The sequence below is a fragment of the Rutilus rutilus genome (assembly GCF_951802725.1).
Source record: "Rutilus rutilus genome assembly, chromosome: 23".
Classification (NCBI taxonomy): domain Eukaryota; kingdom Metazoa; phylum Chordata; class Actinopteri; order Cypriniformes; family Leuciscidae; genus Rutilus; species Rutilus rutilus.
In genome coordinates, this window is record NC_140233.1 from 17,471,127 (window position 1) to 17,495,786 (window position 24,660).

Here is a 24,660-nt window from a genome sequence, read left to right on the forward strand (position 1 = left end):
TGTCACAAACATCAGCGTACACTCTGAAACCAGTCACTTCTCTATATAAACAGGCAATTAAGATATTTGACAAGAAACCGAGATGGCATCATTGTGATATCATACAAAAGCACAAAATTTTTGTGTTTTGAAATTGACTTTTAAAAGCCCCCTATGGACAGGTGTTGAAAATTAGCACATGTGCTATAACACTTTAAACAATGCACCTGGTTCGTCCAATGTTATTGCTTTTTCCATATTTAATCAATATTAAATAAATAATTAAAAATAAAGACTAAAGAACTTTTTTCTTTAGGCAGATTATCACTAATCTGTGTGTGCATTTATTTTCCTTGAGAACCAAGCAAGTTGACTCATGAAACCATTTGTTTATTATATCGCATATCGCAATCGCAATATTGACCTCTATTATCGCAATATGACATTTTCCCCAAATCGTGCAGCCCTAATTTTGAAGTTTAAATACAATCAGCAGCAGTCAAAAGCTAAACGTAGGCTATAAATGAACTACACCACGGTCACATTACTTCAACCTCAATTAAGCTTCCAACAACTATTTCAGTCTTTTTAAGAAACAACATTTTCCCTGAAAGTTTGAGTTATATTAGTTTGAAAGAGCACGATAACAAACACAACGAGGCTGTGAAAGTGGACTAGTGAGTAGATGAGATGACGTTTAATGTCCCGACAAGCTCTGTAGCCCCATTTAGCCTCTTGCTAGCAACCTCCTTTTACAAGTAAAAGCTTCTTTTTTTTTAATCACGAGAGTATTTTGTATTGTAGAATAAAACATGAAAATAACTTGAGCTTGTGTTCACCACAAACCTTATTTCAAGCATTTAATCAAAAATAATAATAATAAAAAAAACATTGACTACATGACGACGGAACCGGAAGTGCTAAAATGCTAACTCGTTTCCAAATTTTGGCATACATACATCATCCCTGCACCACTCTATTATAAGCATGCAACTCAATCTTTCTAACCAGTTCAACTTCCTTGCACATGCGCCTTAAATTTTTTGCACTTATTAGTTTGTTCACAAGCTAGCAACACTCGCCCATGCAGGCTGTTGTTTCACAGTCGAAAATGAAACCGATGAGACGGAACAACAACAAACTAATGGAGAAGCGAATACATGTGTTGATGAGAACTTGTATGAAGGGGTTAAGAGTTACACACAACTCTAGTTTAAAAGATATCAAAGACATTATATCGCTCATAACTTTTGGAGAGAAATAGTGGAGACACTGGACAAGTGGGAAACTTTCTTGTGCGCATGTGTTGAGTGCCTGCATACACTATTAAATGGAGTATAGGCCTACATTGGTGCCCTTGCTCAGTATAACCAGAGCCCGTCTACGGAGAGCCTGCCCACTCCCTATTAAGCCCTATTGTACAGAATTTTGGCTGTAGTACCACCAGAGTTCCACTGGGGGCGATCGCCATGAGTGCAAAATGAATGGGAGTCAATGGGGCTAGACAGCTAAATTTGTCTCTTTCACCCGATTGCCGCTGAGAAATATCAGATCTGATTGTAGATTTTGCAAGTTCAACATGGGTTTTAGGTCGAAAGTTGAATGAACGAGTACTTATGTCCTTTTGATTTCTTACAGGTTGAGCTGTTGTTGCCCATAACACGCTAGCATTCTGCTAATGACGTCAGCATTCTGACATTTTGAAAGACTTTTTAAAGCAAATAAGTGACTCTAAAAAATCTAACACCCAGCAATGTGTCATTTCTTTGCATCTCCTTTCGAATACAACATTCAAATTACTTGACAAAAAATTATATCCTGAGAAAAGTGGATTTTAAGGGGTATACCGCCATTGATCTCCATTCATTCTGCACTCCTCCTGTGAGCGCCCTCATATGGAATCAGAGTGGAACTGCAACCAGTTCAGAAGCCGGAAGTGTAGTGAGTGTGAAACTTCTCGCCATATTAGACATTCTCTGGTATAACTTACCAATCAACTAACATAATCATTATTAGAGTATTTAAAAAAACATTTACTTGCACATTTAAGAATTGGAATATCAAGTATTTCACAATCTTGCTAACAATATTTTGAATAATTTGAACAATACATCAGTCATAGAGTGCAAAACAGTGGATAATATTAACTGGTTTAGCTTCAAACCCCAGAATAAATATGGGACATCAAGTGGCATTCCAACAGATCAATAAATATTTTCAAATTAGAGATTTTTTTTTAAATTATTATTATTATTATTCATTTATTTAGCATTGTTTGTTCTCTCTGGCCACGTCCCAAGTCTGTGATCTCAACAAATGAATGAATTTTATGTCAGACTGTGAAGCCGAACACCAGACCGATCTCAGCTCTGCTAGTAAAGTTGTTTGCGACATGGACCGAATTACATGTAGTAACTGATCAGTTGCCAAACATTGTCCCCTGGTGTCGCGTTGCACACAGGCCCTCAGTGGCAGCATCGGCCCGGGGTGTCCACTTTGTTGCCTTGCCCTTATCGTTCCATCTGTCTCCAAATCATCAATGTTTGCTGGAGTCTTGCAGACTGGGTCAATAAGGGCATGCTGGATCGTATGGCAGCATCTGAAACAATCAGGTCAAGGTCATATGTATTCTTGTGTGCCACCTACTTGGGTGAAGGTCTGCACAGACACAGACAGACATTTCGTCGAGTTTTGTCGGATCAGTGTGTAACTCCTGTCGGAGCTTGTTTTCACCGATTCACCTGTTTGGCCTTTTCAAAATTTCCCCTCTGGAGTCAAGAAAATATCTCTTTATCGTTTTGCTATTTTCTAATGCTTTGAGTCCCTAGTAGGATTAATGGCTGTCAACTCAGATTGTAATCCAGTTTGCAAGGGCCTAGTCATATTACAATATCAGAAATAAATATTGCTGGATAATTCAGGTGGTTTAAAAAATATTATATATACACTCACCGGCCACTTTATCAGGAACACTGCTCGTTAATGCAAATATCTAATCAGCCAATCTCTATCAGACTGGTTCAGCTGATAGAAAGACAACAGTAACTCAAATAACCATTGGTTATAACCGAGGTCTGCAGAAGAGCATCTCTGAACTCACAACACGTCGAACCTTGAAGCAGAAGAGCTACAGCAGCAGAACACACACCGGTGACACTCCTGTCATATGAGGACAGGAAACCGAGGCTACAGTTCTCACGAGCTCACCAAAACTGCACAGTAGAAGATAGGAAAAACGTGCCTGGTCTGACGAGTCTCGATTTCTGCTGGTGCATTCAGACGGAGGGTCAGAATTTGGCATAAACAACATGAAAGCATGGAGGCGGTTCAGGCTGCTGGTGGTGTAATGGTGTGTTGGATATTTTCTTGGCACACTTTGTGCCCTTTAGTACCAATTGAGCATCATTTAAACACCACAGTCTACCTGAGTATTGTTGCTGACCATGTCCATCTCTTTATGACCACAGTGTATCATCTTCTGATGGATCCTTTCAGCAGGATAACACGCCATGTCTCAAAGCTCAAATCATCTCAGACTGGTTTGACATTGACAATGAGTTCACTAAACTCAAATGGCCTCCACAGTTTTGGGAAGTGGAGAAACAGGAGATTCGCATCATGGATGTGCAGCCGACAAATCTGCAGCAACTGCGTCATGATTTCATGTCAATTTGGACCAAAACCTCTGAGGAATGTTTCCAGCACCTTGTTGAATCTTTTAATCGAGGAATTAAGGCAGTTCTGAAGGCAAAAGGGGGTTCAACCCGGTACTAGCAAGGTGTACCTAACAAAGTGGCCGGTGAGTGTGAGTATACATATCCTAAAATGCACATAAATATACTGTATATTTTTTTAAATCACCATTTCGAAAAACTCAAAGACAAAACAAAGGGTTGCTTGACACATACCATTATAAAGCCTGTTTGCACATTGCCAGAAATGTCTAACTTCAATGGATGAAACAAAGTCTCCTGTTACAGAAAGCTGTTAATAAGAAAAGAAAATATTTTTCAAGGTATTCAATGCGTTCTTGTGAGTGCTGTTTGATGCTAAAACAAACTGACAAGAGCGTTAAGAGGCCAAGCTTGAATTCAGGCCTCCAATAACTTCCCGAATGACTTCCATTATTAAGAAACCACAAGCACGCAATATTAACACTGTTATATATGTTAGAATCATTCAGGAGTCAACATCAGGAAAGGCCATGTTCAGACAGCAGCAGAATACGGTTGTCAGTCCACTATTTGCCTCCTTAATACGCTATGTTCACACACAGTTCAGTTATTTTAAAGACTCTGTGTGAACGCAACTGGTCTAGACAACTAGTTGTCTGTCATGTCATACAGTGTTAGAGAGCTGCTCTGCGCTGCACAAACAAAGTAACAGAGTAAATATAGCCTAAGATATGGTATCTGATTTTGGCCAGCTACGAAATTCCCAATATTTTTTTAAAGGTGAACTAAGTAACTTTTTTACCTTAACTGAACAGCTTCGGAGTCATTGGAATGGTTATATTACTTATTTCGGGTTGAATGGTGGTCGTTTCGCACCCCCCTGGTGCCCGTGAGCGGAAAATCCGCACTTGCAACTTTGAGCCGGCGGGTCGCCGGCCGCCGCGTCAGGAAGTATCGCGTGATATCAGGTCTCGCGATGTAAACAATTGCTTTACGGCCAAAAGAAATCTGCTAAAATGCTGTCATTATTGCGCTCCCTCACGCTGTTCGAACCCGAATGAAGAAGACGTTTTAAAGAATATCCCATCTCCTTTGATGTCGTTGATCTACTAGCCTCTGGTGTCTGAGAATAGCCAACGAGTTTTTACAACAGTGTTGTCAAATATCTATTCCGAAGCTGTGGGGGGAGCTCTAGAGAGTAACCTGCGAGCAAAAAGCAAGAATACAGCGAAGAAATCCCGAAACTACTGAGCCCCGCTTTAACTAAGGCAAAGCAACAATATTTCATAAATCAAATGAAGCTTTACTGAAGCAGTCAGTAATTTTTTTGTCATAAAGGCACATGTAGTGTTGGACTCTATACTGACACCTACTGGCCTGGATGTATGACGTTTGTTTACTAACTGCAATAGCTTATTTTTTGGAAACTGATCTGCCTAGAGCAGTGATTCTCAAACTTATATGATTAAACAATATTTTGAACAATTCAACAATACAGACAGCATATTTACTTCTGGAATGATGACAAATGTGCTCCATTAAAGTTACAAATTAAGGAGTATAATTTCGGGAAGCAGTCCTGGTCTCTACAAGATAATACAATATTGTATTTATTTTTATAAAGTATTTTATAAAAGTATTTATTTTTTTAGTAACTAGCCACTTTGTGACCAGCAATAATGCCCAACTACCTGTACATTACACTTTATGTACATTAATTTATTTTTAATAATTATAAATAAGTAATCTTGAAGCTCCCTAGAAATTTAATGCAACCACTTGATTGAGAACCACCAGTCTAGTGTAGCCTAAAATTCATCTCAGCATTTTACAGATGTTTCCAAAACTGTTGTGCATTTCTAAAACTTTGCTTGAGAAAAAAATTACTGAGCGCACCTTTAAGCTCAAATCAAAGAAAAAAATGTATACTGAGCTCAACAGCCCGGCTCAGGGCCTAAACGCACCATTGGATAGCTAGTAGGTTGTTTACAGGTACTTTCAGCCCATAGCACCTAAAGTAGACAATAAATTAAAAGCATCTATAGGTCGAATAACCAAAGAGCCTTCTTGACACACACACACATGCTGATTTCTGCCAGGGATTTGTGCATACAGAGGCAATGAACATGAATGCATCCACCTATCATCCTCCTCTTACATCAAATACAGCCTAATAGGATATATTTGATTATTATTTTGTAATCCACAAACGGCTTTTTCCCCCTGTCAGCCTGTTACGCAACAGTCCCAACCCATACTGATATATAGTCATATAATGTGTGTACAGACAAAGAAAATTCAATCCCCAATCATATGCATTTGATGATGATGCGCTGGAAAGACGCCCTTACCTCACATCCAGCAAATAATCGGCTATTTATTATGCCTCACAAGTTCCTTTGTTGAAACCGGCCTCGATTGAGAAAATAAATAAATAAAAACACTGTATACCCGCAAGATGCGTCTTATAGCGGTCCGGCCACGTACAGAAGACAGGTGCACCTGCGCAAGGATCCATACAGCCTCTTATTGCACACACAGATGCTCGTTATGCCAGTAGGCTATTATTTAAGACGCGTCTTACCGTTCCTCAGTCAGTCCTTAGTGTATTCCTCATCGTCCATATATAGGTCCGCTCGAGAATGGCTTTAAAATCATATGCCCAACCCGCTGTATTCTTTCACATCCTCATGTCATTCACTGATGCAGCAGTGCCAGCGAAGACACGCCCACCTCATCTCTTACCCCCACTTGAATGACGTAAAGAAGCAACAGACTCCGCCCACGTCCCCTTTCATGCCTATTGATTGACGTAAGAAATGAGCTGCAGACCCCGCCCACCTCTGGAAAACAGCTGCCTGCATGACTGCTGGTTCAGTTTGTGGAAGCCTACTTTATATATATGTATATATATATATATATATATATATATATATATATATATATATATATATATATATATATATATATATATATATATATATACACACACACACACACACACACACACACACACACACATATATATATATATATATAAACAATAGGCCTACTGTTTGGTATAAAAGCAAAAGACTATTAGAACATGTACTATTATTTATATTAAAATATTATAATGTTGATATAAAGTCGCACGTTTTTCACCCTTTTTTGTTGTATTTTCGCACAACTATGGCTTGAAACAATCTTTCATTTTTTTTCTTTTATAAAACAGAAAAGTAGAATAGAAAAATAAAACAAATAATAAAAATATTGTTTCCATTGTCGTTTTAAAAAAATGTTTTGGACATTTTTAAATTACATTTCTCAGAATAATTTATTCCTCAAAATTGGATTTCATTTTAATGGAAAACCTTTCTCAAATGTCAATCAACAGAAAGAGGGTGGTACTTGGCGTTGATTGGCTATTCATTTACATTGCAATATTTGTTAGTTATGTACCAATTTGATGTTTGTTTGTTTTTAAACGCAAAATATAGCCTACACTGTAAACAATAATATGATCAATAAGTTATGACAACATACGTTTTTACATTGCTTTAACTCATCAAAATAAGTTAAGCCATTTTCAACTTTTTTATATAAGTTATACAAGATTCAAAAAAATGTTTAAGTCAGTTTAATATAATTTAAGTTGAAATAACCAAACTTTGATTGTACTTAAATAGGCTAATATATAAGGACAATAATATGGCCATTGATTATAATGCCACGGCATTGAATTAAATTGAAGCATTTTGGTATTTTGCCACAATCTGCCTTCTGTCATGTAACTGCAGAGAGTATTATATTTTATAAGCCTAATAATAATATTAATAATAATAATAATATCCTTAGAAAAAAAAAACTCTTTGTTTCTCTAAATATAGCCTATGTGAATTATTTTGTTAAGTGAATTGCCATGGTTTAGCAAGTAAAGAACAGAAAATATTTACAAATCCACTAAGGCTTTCTGCTAAAGCAAAGGAGGCCCTGTATTTTGAACTGATAAATCCCCAATACTGTACACTCTGACGCCCTCTACTGGTCATTTGTCTTCATAGATTTGCACAGAGGTCAGTACATACTCTAGAATAGGATTTACAGGTTATGAATCAGGGTCCTCTAAAACATAATGTTTCTCTTCTTTGAAAGCCCTTATATTGGATATAAGACAAGAAATATGAAATATTGCAGCTGTCTATAGCATTTTTATTTATAAACCCATTTATACTAAAATAGTGTCAACATTTAGGAATGTTATATGTCAAACTATGGCAAGATATCAAAATGATCCACAGAGAATATATTTTTTTTTATACCTTAGGCTAGTTAGCGCACACAATCTGTTTACCAATGAAGCCAAGACAGCTTCACAAGAGCTGAAGTCCTCTGGGACAGAAATATGAGAAAGGCATTAGATAACAATATCATGCAGCATGTGCATTTCATAAATCTGGAATATGAAGTCAAGGAAAAAGCCAATCACATCTCATGTGTGTAAAAGTCTCGAAAAGAAGAAAATAAAGTGAGATTATATAGTTTGTGCTAAAAAGCCAATAAGCCCTGAAACTTGCAGACTTCCTTCAACTGGAAACTGACCCAAAATATTGAATATTGCCTTGTTAAATAATTTGTTGGTCCATTATTTATTTAAACAAATTATACTTATTTATTTACGTCTACAAACACACATTTTAACGTAAAATAAAATGCAGTGCCTTTTAAAATATAATGTTTTACATTTCTTTAACTTGTCAAAATAAGCTATCTTAAACTTTTTTATGTTATACAAGATTCAACTATTTTTTTTAAGGTCAGTTTAAGTTGAAATGACTCAAACATCCAAGTTAATTGTACTTAAAAATTTAAGGCAGTAACGTTCTTACAGTGTTAATACAAAAATGAGACTTTATTGTAAAGTGTTACCTTTTTATTATGTTTTTTTTTTAAGGGGGCTACCACATAAAATTAAATTAAATGTATAGATTACGGTATTATACAACAATTTTATAATTATTACAATTAATACATTATTGTTTAAATATTAATAATTCTATATTATTATTATTATTATACATTTAAGTACTGTAGGCTATATAAAGGGGTAGCTTATGAACTGTGCATTAGCCTACTGTACAGTTTAATATTCTCAGTTAGATAAATTATGCTTTAACAAAATGTTAGAATGGAGGCTGAAGCACTGACTAATTCAGTTTGTGCATAACATTGTTTTTGTCCTTTAGATATCAAAGGCGAAAAGGACCAGAGGAATGGGTGGGCCCCAAAGGCCCGTAGACCAATCCCCTTGAAAGCAACTTGTTGAGCAAGTTTTGTTATTTAGACGCTCGTTGTCATTTGGCAGTGCAGGACTGACCCACTTCACTGAACTGTGTGTGTGAGTGTGTGTATGGCGAATAGATGCGCTGCAGAACATCGCGAACGATGAACGCCGGTCTGACACTGTTTACTTTATCATTATGTTGTCTCGGTTTTATTCAAGCCAAATCCCCGACGCGGTCCTGTCCCAGCGGACAGTTCTTACTAAAAAATCAGTGCGTTCTCTGTCACCCCACCTGCACGGAGTGTGAGGGTCATGAGCTATACGAGTGCACCGCTTGTGGTTTAGGTAAGTGATAGTTCACTATAATATTCTTTAGTTTAACACTGAGGTATATATTGAATAAAACAGGTGCCTCCATTTGGACCGTGCATATCCCTGCTGTCAGCGCGCATGCGCAACTTTATTTAATTTTTTTTTTTTTTTTTTTTTTTTTTACAGCTAGGCTATGTCTCTTTACTTTGTGGTAACATTAGCTTATTATGTAATTCAAAGCAAGTTATACCAGGGAAAAACTTATGTGAAGTTGTTTGTAAGTCGCTAGTGTGCTAGTTAAAATTGAACTCAAAATCATTTTTGGGTTGTTTTGGTCATTGTGGTACGAATCTGTGGCAGCATTGTGCAGGTTCACAAAAGGGTTTTCCAAGAGACAATTGGGAAGGCAAACCTCCCAGTCCTCCCTGCACAGCTGCTGCGGAAAAACAATGAAGCCGCTCTCCCTATTTATCAAAGTGACAAAGAGTGCTTTACCTCAAAAGAGAGTTTGTTTAGTGACCTCAAACATGAAAGTGTCGTGCCCACTTTTAATTACAGGAAGAGTTGAAATTAAGGTAATTTTAAACACAAATTAATCGACTATGCTTTTGAACAGTAGGCCTTATCAACCTAAGTTTGACAGTATTCTTTTAACTGACAAACATGGGAGTGGGAAAAACTGAGACCACTTCCTTTTCACTATCGGGAAAGCTGATAATGTTTCTGGTAATGTTTGGACATAGTAACAAATTTCTGAAGTTATCTGATACTTCTGACTGTAGCTCCTGGCGTTTTCTTTAGCCTCAGGTCCCAGCAATTTCAGATTCACTGTGCCTTAAAGCCAGCCTTTTGGTATAGAAGTAGGCCTATACTAAAGTGTAACATTTGTTCTGTTGTGTCCCAAATGATGTACTGTACATGCACTTATACTATGCACTATGTACTCTACCATCTACATTTTAAATGGTTCATTTGTTATAAATATACAGTCTTTTCTTCCCCACTGTGATATATATCCGAGTGAAAAGGCTTCTCAAACAAGAAAAAAATTTAGGGCCGGACTTGATTTTGCCCATAAGGAATTGATTGGATCGTTGTCGTTTGCAATTTTCAGTGTTAACACACTACTCAAATTGTTTATACTACAAAATGGCATAGAAAAGTGCAGAATTAGGTGCGAATTGGAACACACCTATCTCTACGTTTTTGTCATGGCACTTCTTCTTCATTGGAGGAACAGTTCGAAATTTAAATCATTGTTCAATAATTTTGCCATACACTATAGCTTTCAAATCAAATACAGTACCTTGTGAGGCATATAATTCAGATTTGGAACAACATGAGTGTGAGTAAATAACGGCAGAATTTAAATGTTTGGTTGAACTATTCCTTTAATAGTACAGAATGAGTACGCAAACTCTTGTCTTTAGCAAACCAAGCCACTCTTTTGAATTCTGTTGGTAGGCGTTCATGGTTGCCATCCCTCCTTTTCAAGCATCTCAAAGAAGAGTGCTGTAACTCTTAATCTCGCTCCCTGCAGCCCGGGCCGGTTGAGGGGGGAGGCCTTGCATCCATCAGTGTGTGACAACAACATTGCCAAAAGTGCCAATTCACTCTCCATAGCCCTTGTTTATGTGTCCTGGTCTTGGCAAAACCTGCCAGCCAGATAGTTACTACTGTTTCTATTTAAAGAAGAGTTCATGATGGACACAAGCAGATGTTGATATTTGAGTTTCATATAGTAGCAATTTGTTTGCAGAAAGAATAAGCATATAGTGTGGCTTCTAATATTTTAGTGCATTTATTTCACAAAACCTGCCAAGAACATGTAATACTTCACTTCAAAATCATTTTCAAATCAGTGCATAAAAAAAGTGCAATCTGTTTTAGGACAGCAAAGATTTGCATTAAATGTTTTCCCCCAAACCTCATTGCCAGAATTTGATATATATATACACTCACCTAAAGGATTATTAGGAACACCATACTAATACTGTGTTTGACCCCCTTTCGCCTTCAGAACTGCCTTAATTCTACGTGGCATTGATTCAACGAGGTGCTGAAAGCATTCTTTAGAAATGTTGGCCCATATTGATAGCATCTTGCAGTTGATGGAGATTTGTGGGATGCACATCCAGGGCACGAAGCTCCCGTTCCACCACATCCCAAAGATGCTCTATTGGGTTGAGATCTGGTGACTGTGGGGGCCATTTTAGTACAGTGAACTCATTGTCATGTTCAAGAAACCAATTTGAAATGATTCGAGCTTTGTGACATGGTGCATTATCCTGCTGGAAGTAGCCATCAGAGGATGGGTACATGGTGGTCATAAAGGGATGGACATGGTCAGAAACAATGCTCAGGTAGGCCGTGGCATTTAAACGATGCCCAATTGGCACTAAGGGGCCTAAAGTGTCCCAAGAAAACATCCCCCACACCATTACACCACCACCACCAGCCTGCACAGTGGTAACAAGGCATGATGGATCCATGTTCTCATTCTGTTTACGCCAAATTCTGACTCTACCATCTGAATGTCTCAACAGAAATCGAGACTCATCAGACCAGGCAACATTTTTCCAGTCTTCAACTGTCCAATTTTGGTGAGCTCGTGCAAATTGTAGCCTCTTTTTCCTATTTGTAGTGGAGATGAGTGGTACCCGGTGGGGTCTTCTGCTGTTGTAGCCCATCCGCCTCAAGGTTGTGCGTGTTGTGGCTTCACAAATGCTTTGCTGCATACCTCGGTTGTAACGAGTGGTTATTTCAGTCAAAGTTGCTCTTCTATCAGCTTGAATCAGTCGGCCCATTCTCCTCTGACCTCTAGCATCAACAAGGCATTTTCGCCCACAGGACTGCCGCATACTGGATGTTTTTCCCTTTTCACACCATTCTTTGTAAACCCTAGAAATGGTTGTGCGTGAAAATCCCAGTAACTGAGCAGATTGTGAAATACTCAGACTGGCCCGTCTGGCACCAACAACCATGCCACGCTCAAAATTGCTTAAATCACCTTTCTTTCCCATTCTGACATTCAGTTTGGAGTTCAGGAGATTGTCTTGACCAGGACCACACCCCTAAATGCATTGAAGCAACTGCCATGTGATTGGTTGATTAGATAATTGCATTAATGAGAAATTGAACAGGTGTTCCTAATAATCCTTTAGGTGAGTGTATATCATATATCATTTATCATGATTATTTCAAAATATATTTTCAAAAGTTTGGGTTCGGTAAGACCTTATAATATTTTTTAAAGAAGTCTCTTCTACTCACCAAGGCTGCATTTATTTGATAAAAAATACAGTCAAAAACAATAACGTTGTAAAATATTATTACAATTTTAAATAACTGTTCTCTATTTTAGTATATTTCAAATTTGTATTTATTCCTGTGATGGTAAAGCTGAATTTTCAGCATCATTACTCCAGTCTTCAGTGTCACATGATCCTTCAGAAATCAAATGCTGATTTGCTGCACAAGAAACATTTCTTATTATCATTGTTGAAAATAACTGCTTTATATTTTTTTGTGGAAAGTATATAATGATTTGTTTTACTGCAACATTATTTTTTACTGTTGGAACTACAGAATTGCAAAACCTCACAAGTAAATCTCATAGTAATGACAATTGGGAGTTCAAATGCACCTAATGTCAAAATACAAAAAAAAAGTCTGAATCTTAAAAATATCACACATGCTTGCTCATGCTTTCATGACAATCACCCAAGATTGCAAGTTGCTAGTGTTGGAATGACCTCTAACCAATGTGATAATATTAAACAACAGTAATTTATTAAGAGGAAGCTAGTGAACCATTTGGCTGGTAGGACATACAAAGGACATACAAATGTCTTACAAAAGCTCCTGGCATTATAATACTCTTGGTTTGATATATATACTAGCTGAGCTTCTTATATCCAAAATCAAATCTTATTCTATCCTCTGATTACTGTAACTGGATCATTATTTAAATAAGTTCATGAGTCACCGTGTCATGTTAAATGGATTTTGTGGGTCATTGCAGATGAGGAGGGGAAGGAACGCTTCCTGTATCAGGGTCACTGCAGACTACACTGCCCACGAGAGTTTTATCCGGACCGAGACCAGTACACTTGCCTTCCATGTATGCCTAATTGTGAGATCTGTGCTGATGCCAACGTGTGTGCCAAGTGCAGAGAAGGATACAAGCTTCAAAGTGGCATCTGTCTGACAGTCCTGTGTGGAGTTGGTGAGTTTATCCTGTAATAAAACTAAAGGTGAATTCTAATACAACATGTAGCAGTTCCAGATGTCACTTAACGAATTTGCTAAATTAAATTTGAAGTGATTTTGCTAACTTGATTTTAATTGATTTAAACATAATTCAGAGATTGTGTCATACAAAACAATTGTCTTAATGTACTGTCACTGTGATTAATTAACTGTTAAAACGTGTACCCTGTTCACCTGTGGTGTCATGCCTTAAACATCAGTTTAAACGAATCAAACAAATGAAACATACAAAACATACAAAAAGTCTGATACTCACAGACATTTGCTTGAACAGGTCAGGTTCAGGACCCAGATACGCGAGAATGTATAGACTGCGGTATCGGCTGTAAAACATGTTCCACGGGTAAGTAACATATACTTTTAATGGCTATGTGTATAGTATTTTATGTTTCATTAATAGTGCAGTATTACGTAATCTCTGTAACATTATGATTAATTATTCATTAATATGCATTTCTTTCAGCCAGTTGTTTTCCTGTTGTTTCTCTGTATGTACTAGTTTTGTGCTTCGCAGAATAGCCTGCATTATCTTTGCTGAAATCCAATCCAAATTGTTTCTTACTATTTTTGGGGTGCTGGCTCTGAAAAAAAGTCTGAGAGTCTTCTAGAGTCTGTTTTGCTCTAGAATGTCACACTTTTTCACACAATATGATTTGCATTCTGTAGCATTTTTGCTTTTGACAGTCTGTTTGAATATCCCTTAATCACCAGAAGAACTGCCACAAAGACACGATTCCTGTCTTACTCTGAGCAAGTTTACAACTCTTTGTTCAATTCTCAGCTGATTTTCACATGTATGATATTATTTTATGCCTAATCCTGATTTCAAGGTTAGAATTATGGCCTGTGACAGAAGAAAATGCAAACATGACTTAGACTGCGTTTCACAAAAGCATTGTGAGCTAAGTTGATCGTAGAGACCATTGGAGGCAATAGTTCTATGATCTACTTAAGCTTACAATGCTTTTCGGAAATGCAGCCTCAGATGTTTTTGTGTCTGCAGCGGGTTGCAATAAGTGCACAATGATGAAGGAGATAAACAAAAACAGTCTTTAATAATTTATGCAATGATTATGGAGTCCAATAGAGCAGAGAGGGTGGGAGCTATGGAGGAGGATGTGGAGCTAGAGAGGGATGTGACCATGGATGGACTGACAGAGGAAACCCTTATGGAGGAGGCGATGGAGAGCTGACGACCCTGAGGACAGCCATGATAAAGGCCCACGGTGAAACCGAAGGTGGGAGGAGCCAGGGTAGAGTCAGAGATCTGACCACCAGGAGAGTTGGAGACCCAGGCAGAGCAGAGGAGATACAGAGAACGGGCAACACCGTAGGTCATGGAGGCCAAGGTGGATCCGTGGTGACAAGCGGCCGAGGTGGAGCCAGGGTGCTGGAAGACTGAGGCAGAGCCAGTGGGACTGAGGACCAAGGCGGAGTTGAAGTTAAGGAGAAGCCAGAAGGAGCCGAAGGGGTGGAGGGACGAGGCGCAGCCGAAAGTCCGGAAGACCGTGGCGTAGGCACAGTGATGACAAGGGACCCCTAGTGGAGCCAAGGTGGAGCCGACTGGTCGATGGGCCGAGGTGGAGTGATGCGCTCAGCAGCCCGAGGCAGAGCCAGGGGATCCATTTGCTAAGGTGGAGCTGGAGATCAAAAGACAGAGGATGAGCCGAGGGACTAAAGGGAGCCAGCGGAGGTGGGGCTGAGGTAGTGGTTGGCATAGGCAGAGGAGGCAGGAGAGGGAGGCTGGGTGGGACCGAATCCAAAAGTTGTATTGACCAATGGCGCAGGAGACTTGGAGCTGTGCGGAACCAGCGGAGATGCAGGAGACTTGGAGCTATGCGGGATCAGCGGAGATGCAGGAGACTTGGAGCTGTGCGGGATCAGTGGAGATGCAGGAGACTTGGAGCTGTGCGGGATCAGCGGAGATGCAGGAGACTTGGAGCTGGGCGGGACCACAGAGAAGCAGGAGACTTGGAGCTGGGCGGGATCAGCGGAGATGCAGGGGACTTGGAGCTGTGCGGGATCAGCGGAGAAGCAGAAGACTTGGAGCTGTGCGGGATTAGCGGAGATGCAGGAGACTTGGAGCTGTGCGGGATCAGCGGAGAAGCAGAAGACTTGGAGCTGTGCGGGATCAGCGGAGATGCAGGAGACTTGGAGCTGTGCGGGATCAGCGGAGAAGCAGGAGACTTGGAGCTGTGTGGATCCAGCGGAGACACAGAAGACTTGGAGCTGTGCGGATCCAACGGAGACACAGAAGACTTGGAGCTGGGTGGGACCAGCGGCAACAGGAGACTTTGTGGATTCACATTTTCCAATCCATTAAATAAAGTTACAGAGCTCACAGGAGTATAGGTGGGGCTCTAGTCCATTCCCTCAAACTCCAAGAGGACACCAACAGGAACAGATGATTTTGCCAGCTCACGCACCTGGTCAGTAATCGGCTCTGGTGCTGGCATCGAGGCGGGCTCGGGCTCTGTGTCTGCACCTTATCGCAAGGTCTGTAACCATAGTTATAATAGATTATAATACTTATCTATTCATTATTACACCTTTAGAAAGTATAATTCATTAAAACACATGGCAAACAACCAGTTGGACTCTGGCATCCTGTCCTTCATGGGCTTGGTTGGTGGCTGGCTGGGCTCTGGGTCCGGAGTGGGGCTAGTGATTTCTTCTTCTGTAGCACAGACAGTGAATAAAGATCCACAACTCACCAGCACCCACTCTACATAGGCGGCGAAACTCCCCTAAGGACCATCCACAGGCATGCGTGCCTTGGACCACTCGCTGAGGCTAGTGTAGAAAAAAATGCAGAACTAGCAGTCCGGATAGTAGGTGAGGCACGCCAGATCTAAAAAGTCCGTTGTGTGGTCTTCGAGGGAGCCTTTTCTGTCAACAACGGGTTGCAGTGAGCACACAGTGACAAAGGAGAAAAACAAAAACATCAGTAATAATTACTATAATATTTAATAACTGAATCATTAATCTAAAAAAGGTAAGACGCAGGGGATCAACAGAAAACAGAATAGCACAACCATGAAAAAGAGAACTAAGGGCTTAAATACACTAGGAGATTAATCAACAGAACTAGAGATAGGTGCAAAACATAATTCAAACACAATTTTACATCTTACATTTTGCATCATTTTACACAATGCATTTGCTTACAATTATTTATGATAATGCATTATAACGTACATTATGAATACCTTTATAATGCATTATACACAAAGGCTTTAAGTAAAGTGTTACCAAAAGTTGTATTGATATTTTTTAAGTCAGCATCATCAAATCAGGTAATACTAGGCTTTTTTTTGTTGCAAATTTCAGCGCTGTGTAATCATTGCTTGTTTTGTGTCCACAACAGATGAGCCGGAGGTTTGCAACAGCTGCACAGACGGCTACTTCCTGTAAGTTACTATTGTATTTTTCGAAATATTTGTCCGTTTATTTCTGCTGCTATGCAATTTAAGCTATGTTGAAGTCTTCTGGAGCATATTGCGGAGATACTTTGAAGAGAACAGAGGTTTGATTGTGTGTTTCTCCCTGTGTTATGGCCTCCAACTATTGTGCGCATCAGATTTCGCTTTCAGTTAAGTCTCACGCGGTTACCTGAGATCCAGGCTGCTCGACATAGAGGCACCTCTTATGAGTTTTTCCCTCAACTCACTCAATCTGTCCTTCTCTCTCTCTCCTCTCTAATTTGAGCCCATCTTTTCCCCGCTCGGTTGAAGCTGAAGGACTTTCTTTGCTCAGAGAGTTGGAGTGTCTTGTACGAGAGTCCTGACTAATGAATGTCCACTCAGAGAGGAAAAGAGCAATGTTAATCCCGCTGAACATTCCTCATGCTTTCATTGTGCTTGCGTTGTTGCCATGGCTGCTGTTGTCCGCCGTCCCACTCAAACATCTTGCTTAAGTGTTGAGTTCCAATGTGAGGCACCTGTGTCTCAGACGAAGCACTTGATCAGCCATGCTTATCAACTGCTTAACTAGAGTAAGTTATGTGTTAAAAATCAAGGTTTTAATGTTGTTAATGTGAAAAAAGTCGGTCTTAAAATCGTTGGTGTTTCTTACGTCACAAACTACCTTGTAACCAATCACGTCAACGTGCAGTCGGGCTTTAGCATTTCAGCCTTACTGCGAAGCAGGGGAGTCTCAAGAGAAGCCAGGTTATCCTGGTATATTTTTCTGTTTTCATTAGCAACACATTATTAGCTCTTTGATAACGTAGTCAAGCAGAAGGCTAATCATAATTAATTATTGTGTCCGACGTTGTAAAGAGTGATACAATTGTGCAGCGTTTACTACTGTCAAGTTGACCTAGTGGATCAGGTATTCTGAGCTGGTGTGAGTGAGTGGAGGCGGGGCTAATTAGCATTTTCATAGAGCCACATATACTAAATGAAGCAAGCGTGTCACATTCAAGCTATTTTAAGGCATGAAGATTTTTTTTTCACAGATTCTTTTTTTAAATATGTCATTTTGGTGATCAAAGATGAGTGTTAAGGGATACATTTATTGACTACAGGGGGGCTTTAACATATTGCAAACACATGGTTTGTGTAGTTTCATTTAATTTATCTTTACGTCAAGATTAATTTGGACTCTTTTTATAGTTTCAATTCATACAATACCAGTCAGACATTAAAAGACAGTTATTCATTGTTATTACTATTTTCCACATTTTAGAATAATGATTTATTTATTTTTTTAAGTTTAAAAAAATGAATGTTAGTTTTGTATATAAATTCATGCTGTACATAAACTAATTAACATGCAAACCTTTGACTTGTACTGTATTAACTGCTTTTATTTTCAGGATTGTTGTGCTTTACTAGATGTATAGGAAAAGTGATATTGGAATTATTGGGAAAAGGATTTGGAGAATATTTACTATACTGTTCAAAAGTTTGGGGTTGGTAAGATGTTAATGAGTCTCTTCTTCTCACCAAGGCTGCATTTACCTGAACAGTAATATTGTGAAATATTATTACGATAAAAAAAATAAAAAAAACATTTTCTATTTCAATACATTTTGCAATATAATTTATCTCTGTGATGCATAGCTGGATTTTCAGCATCATTACTCTAGTCTTCAATGTCACATTTGTAGCATAGACACTGATGTGCACACAATAATCAGAAGATTGATTGGTCGATTTGAAGATACTGTTCTTCCCAAATGGTCTACACAACAGGTTTAAGAATCATGATAGAATTATTATGACAAAAGACTTTGAATTAAAAGCCACTCGGATAATCTTTCATTCCGATGCTTTCATTTATCAGAGGTCTATTGCCGAAAGGTTGATTTGAAGGATTGATGGCTTAATAATTCCAGCAATGCTGCCGAGGGCAGGTGCGTTGTGGTTTTGGGATGGTGTTCATTTCTCTGGTGTGGTTAGTGTTCTCTGGTTACTCTTCACCCAGACTCCCTCTTTCAAAGCACTGAAACAAACAGCCCCAAAGTCTAAAGTTCATTATTTCCCTCACCCTGAAGGTGGAGCTTGTGAATCAGAGTGCGTCTTTGATTCAAAAGTAAGTCTAGAAAGACAGTTGCTGCTCTGAAGCTGTTCCAAAGTCTTTGTAAGCAAGTTTTCAAACAGGTCCAAGTGATTTTGTCCGATACTGAGGCGATATAAAGAGTTTTTCAACACTTTTGCGCACATTATTTGAGTGCAGAAAACTACACACCATACAGTTTAACCAGCAGCTAAATTCACTAATTTACCACTGTGCTGAATTTAAATGAAATCATTAGCTTTCTTTCCAAAGTTGCGAAAAACAAATGAAATGGGGATGAAAGCATGTTTTTAAAGAGACCGAAATTGCTAGAGAATTCTAGAGAAATCGGTGCAAAACAGAAAATTAACAAATTGACACTACTGTGGCACTTTTATTAAATGCAATAAATCACCTGTGGTTTAGTGCGCGTAGACAAAATGGCTGCATATTTTTTTTCTCTGAGCAGATTATTCAGTCATTTGACTTTTTTGACGCACTTCCTGGAATGTATTGGGTAAAAACGGTAAATTGTTTGATTTTCATCGTTTATTTTTTCGATAAAAATTATGAAGGGAAACACCAACTATTAGCATATTTTCAGTGTGAATTGCTGTGTTTTTGGCATTACCTGACCTGATATAAGCTCATGCTTCTACTAAACGGCCCTCAAATATTATGTTGAAGGCCTGCTCACTTTTTAAACAATGCAGTCAAAATGTGACACGCCTTTGTTGTTTGTTCTCTATCCATATAGATACAGACACCAGTGTCGTCAGCACTGTCCCCAGAGGACGTATGAGGACCGGGGTAGAGGACTGTGTATCAGCTGCATAGATCCGTGTGTGGACTGCTGGAGCGATGCCCTGTGTCTCACTTGCCAGAGCGGATACTTCCTGAACAGTGCGTACTCTACTTCCTCTGAACGTTCGCTCTCATTTTCCTGTCTGATAGCCATAGCTGTTTCAGTCACATTACTTTGGCTGGTTAAGTCTAGCCTATCAAGCAAACATTATTGTATAATGTTTATAGATGAAATCATTCATTTAAATTTAAACTACATTAAATGAATAGTTCACCCCAAAATCATCATTTACTCACCCTCTTATTGTTCCAAACCTGCATGAGTTTCTTTGTTTTGTTGAACACAAAAGAAGATATTTTGAAGAATGTTGGTAACCAGACAGTTGATGGACCCCATTGACTTCCATTGTAGGAAAGAAAATACAGTGTAAGTCAATGGTTATGTCAACTGTCTGGTTACAAACATTCTTCAAAATATCTTCTTTTGTGTTCAACAGAAATGGAAATATGGAAATATATACAGTACTGTGCAAAAGTCTTAGGCATGTTAATACCCCCCCCCCCATATATATATTTGGCCATTGGTCGACCAAACAGATTGTATTAAAAACAATTAAAACAATCAAAAATTAACACTTTTCTTTCAACGTCAAGGGGGTAAAAACAATGACATTTATTGTCCATTAATGAAACTATTCAAATTCTAAATGGCTGTTTCAGTGTAACTTCCAGCAGCCCACCAAGACGAAACCATATGTACATTCCATTTACATTTAATAAAATGTTTCATAAACTATCCCGAAAGTTATTATGACTGAAACCCCTTTATATTTTATTTAATAATTATGTAAATATGGTCCAACAAGAAAAAAGGTTGAGAACGCCTTGTATAGCCTTGCATGTGCTCTTTATTGCAGCACTCACTCAGTCTTGCTCACTTATTTGAATAGGAAATAGAAATGGGATGCAAATATGGTTAATGCAAAATGTGAGTGGTTCATTTCATGCAAATCACTCAGTCCAAAATTCACAAACATTGCTTATTCTTAATTATTACTACAATTATATTCTATGAAATAACACAACTGACTGTATTTATTACCTGTGAACCTCTACCATTCAAAAGTTTGGGGTCAGTAAGATTTTATGTTTTTGAAAGAAGTCTCTTAAGCTCACCAAGGCTGCATTTATTTGTTAAAAAATACAGTAATATTGTGAAACGTGTCACATGATCCTTCAGAAATCATTCTAATATTTAAACATTTCTTATTATTATCAATGGTGAAAACTTGTTATGCTTTATTTTATTTTTTGTTCATTTCATGGAATTTTTTCAGGATTCTTTGATGATGATCAGACAGCTCAATGAAACAGCATTTATTTGAAATAGAAATCTTAATATTTACATTACACAGTACATTATTTACTGTCACTTTGATCAATTTAATGCATCCTTGCTGAATAAAAGTATTAATTTATTTCACTGTAAAATTGATCAGTTGACAACTTTAAAAAAGTGACAATAATTGAAAAAATTAAGTTATGTGAGCTTGATAATTCTATATAACTTAATTGAATTAATTACTTAATAATTTCAAGGCAACGGGTTTCCTCACTTTTTTTAAGTTAAGTCGACTGATCACTTTTTACAGTGTACTGACCCCAGACTTTTGAATGGTAGTGTATGTCACACTTTGTGAAGAAACTGAATGCAGTACGTATTGTTCATACCTGTATAACTATATATGAAAATCATACTATGAAAATAAGAGGATAAACAGTCTGTGGACATACATTTACATCTTTTTGCATTCAACCCTTCAGATGGCACCTGTGTGAAGGACTGTCCAGCAGACACATTTAAAGACACCAGAGGGTGGCGCTGTCAGCCCTGTCACAGCTCATGTCTGACCTGCCACGGCCCAGGAGTGAGAGACTGTGACAGATGCAGTGGCTGGAGCCGCCCAGTTTACGGGAAGTGCCCGGTGATCAGCTGCCTCGAAGGCCAATATGTTGATGGTGAGAACTTCTGAAATTTAATATAAGAACAATGAAAAGAATAAGTCTGCCCTCAGTTTTATATTTGCTCATGCCTGTTACAGTTGGTGTAATACTGCCCTCTGTTGGTTGGTAGTACTACACTTAAAACGTTGTCCTGTAATTTAGCAGGGATTCTCACTGTTCTACACCTTAACTTAATATATGAATTAAAAAAATGTAATCAAATTGATGTTATATAACAATATATGCTGTGATGTTTCAAATTTGGAAATATTCAAATCCTTAATATTTTTTTACAGTATAAAACGGGGTTAATAATTTGCTTTGGCTTTCATTCAAAGACAATAAATATCCAATTATTGGTAACACTTTATAACACTTTTATTTTACAGTATACATGTTACATGTAGTTAGTTACTATAGTAATAACTATAAATTATGCATAATAACATGCAATTAACCCTAAACCAAACCCTAACCCTATAGTAAGTACGTGTGTGTGTGTGTGTGTGTGTGTGTATATATATATGTATGTATAAATTAATACAGTGAAAGAAGGACATTTAAAATAAATTGTAACCCAATCATTTAATTTTGACACACTTTATATTTTTTATAACACAGTATAAAGGTCTATATGAAAAATGCTTTTCATATATATACACCTTAAGTCTGACAAAAAGCTGTATATATGAAAATATACGGCTGCCTTTACATTAAGAAGATCCTCATCAATGTTATTTTATTATTATTTATATTCTATTACAGTATTTCTATTATTATAGTGTAATTATTATAGTATTATAGTATATTTTGAATGAGCTTTTATTTTTATATTTAATTTTTAATTAATTTTTTGTTAAAAAATTGTTTGTTTGCTTTTATCATTTTTAACATTTCTATATTTTAATTTCTATTTTAGTTTTAGTAATTTAAGTAACTTAACTTGTTTCAGTTATCAAAGCAACATTTCTAATTTTCAAGTTTTTAATCAAATTATCATATTTGTCATCAAAAAGTTTGAAAATCCCTGTAGTAAATCAAGGAAAAGGTCTAGGTTACGACTGTAACCTCTGTTCCCTGAGAACAGGGAACAAGACACTGCGTCGATGACGCTATTGGGGAACGCCCTCCACGTGAGCCGGTGTCTGAAAAGCTATCCAATCACGGCAATCGATACTGACCGGCAACAGCCTATGACATTACTACTAGTGTGACCCGGAAGTATAAAAGGGGTGCCTAGAGAACATGTCATCCACTTTCGTCTGAAGGGACTGTTCAGCAGGCATCCCCGAGGCATGGCTAACGACGCAGTGTCTCGTTCCCTGTTCTAGGTTCTCTAACCTAGATGTTCCCTGCCGATGGCGCTATTGGGGAACGATGTACAATCTCACCATGCTGAGGGAAGTGCATGCCAATTATGGCTCGTGACAAAAATGTCAGAACTGGCAGTTTCATCTCTGAAATGCCAAGAACACACTCCCCCTTTGGGTCACATACAGGCTGTCAGTGACATTATTCCCTACGGTCACTGCCCAAGCTATAAGCCTCAAAGTGGCCTCCGAACAACGGAAGGTCTACCAAGGCCGCTCAAAGGCTTGGAACCAACAGCTTCCATGGAAGGGGTTCCTTTAAGGCAGTATGGCTAGGGGGTCTGAAAGGAGTCCCGTCTAGTCACTTTCTGAGGGAAACATAAAGTCAACACCATATGCCACCAGGGAGGCTGACCTGGTCAAATTTACTGACCTAGTCTTGCCAACAACCTGCCTGTTTCCTAAACAGAGTCTCTCACAAAATCCAATGGAGGATTTTCACGTGGAGGCCGTTCCCCAAAAGCGTCATTGACGCAGTGCGAGTTCCCTTTCGAAAGGGAACTATACAGTATATAACGTGTATTTTTTTCCTACTCCAAAGGGGAAAGTCGCACTTGTCATTTCTGTGATGGATCCTGCCTGACATGTTATGGCCCCAAGGCTCAGAATTGCATCACCTGTGCTACCGGTAACGTATAGGTTAGCTTTCCTTTCCCTCCCACCTGATAAACTTAAACATTTCCTTTTAATGGGTTCCTGCTTCATAAGAACTTGCTGAATAAATAAGAAATTAATTGCTTGTTTGCTTTTTTCAACCACTCTAATAGCCGTCTTTTTTGCTAGGATACATGTTGGAGCAGGAGTCTTGAGTGTCTAGACCTCTTTCCTCTGGGTTTCTTTAGAAACAGCTTCAGTTTGTTGTGTGAGAGGTGTTCCGCTAACTTATTTATTCAGCAAGTTCTTATGAAGCAGGAACCCATTAAAAGGAAATGTTTATGTTTATCAGATGGGAAGGAAAGGAAAACTAACCTATACGTTACCGGTATAAATATGGGCCCGGTTTCCCGATAACGCTCACTCTTAGCGCGCTAAGAAAGCTCGAAAGATATATCTTACCAAAGTTGTTTATGTTCCTAAGTGTGTTCCCCGAACCATACCTTAGGAAGCTGCTTAAGATATACCTTCTTACGTGCGACGTTACCCGGCGCTGTCCGTGGCGATGGTGCTGAATTGTTTGATATCGATGGCTCGAGAATCAATTATTCTCTCGTGCAGGGGCTGTTTATGTGAGAAAGCGGTGATCTTTATAAATGAAGCACTTCAGAAATAGTTGAAATTGCAATTTATTATGATTATTGGATATTATAAAAAATAATCCAAACTATAATAGCCTATAATAGCCTAGCCTACATATTTTAAAATTGTAACATATATTGCTGCCACAATAACCTTTTCAAAAATGTACGTGCCGCCTTCTCTTTCCCATTTTTGTTCGCTGAGGTGGAGCTGCGATGAAATATTGTTCTTGTAAATACTTTCC

The 24,660-nt window shown here is 38.3% G+C and overlaps 2 protein-coding genes across 3 annotated transcripts in view; one reads left to right on the plus strand and one right to left on the minus strand.

Annotated features, from left to right (window-relative positions):
• The window catches only part of otud7a (OTU deubiquitinase 7A), an 81,849-nt gene extending 75,493 nt beyond the window's left edge, over positions 1 to 6,356 (minus strand). Inside the window, 1 exon segment of the mRNA XM_084397655.1 lies at positions 6,238 to 6,356. The gene's annotated coding sequence lies outside the window, so the exon portion shown is untranslated.
• Positions 6,357 to 8,974: 2,618 nt separating this feature from the next.
• The window catches only part of LOC311283100 (uncharacterized protein), a 29,039-nt gene continuing 13,353 nt past the window's right edge, over positions 8,975 to 24,660 (plus strand). The window contains exons 1-7 of one of the 2 annotated variants that reach the window (XM_084397289.1): positions 8,975 to 9,261; positions 13,253 to 13,456; positions 13,775 to 13,843; positions 16,868 to 16,910; positions 19,760 to 19,905; positions 21,631 to 21,825; positions 23,722 to 23,808. In XM_084397289.1, the coding sequence (XP_084253415.1) occupies positions 9,054 to 9,261; positions 13,253 to 13,456; positions 13,775 to 13,843; positions 16,868 to 16,910; positions 19,760 to 19,905; positions 21,631 to 21,825; positions 23,722 to 23,808 (952 nt within the window). In that variant the 5' untranslated portion in view covers positions 8,975 to 9,053. The remainder of the gene's footprint in view (positions 9,262 to 13,252; positions 13,457 to 13,774; positions 13,844 to 16,867; positions 16,911 to 19,759; positions 19,906 to 21,630; positions 21,826 to 23,721; positions 23,809 to 24,660) is intronic. The other variant, XM_084397288.1, reaches the window with a different exon arrangement.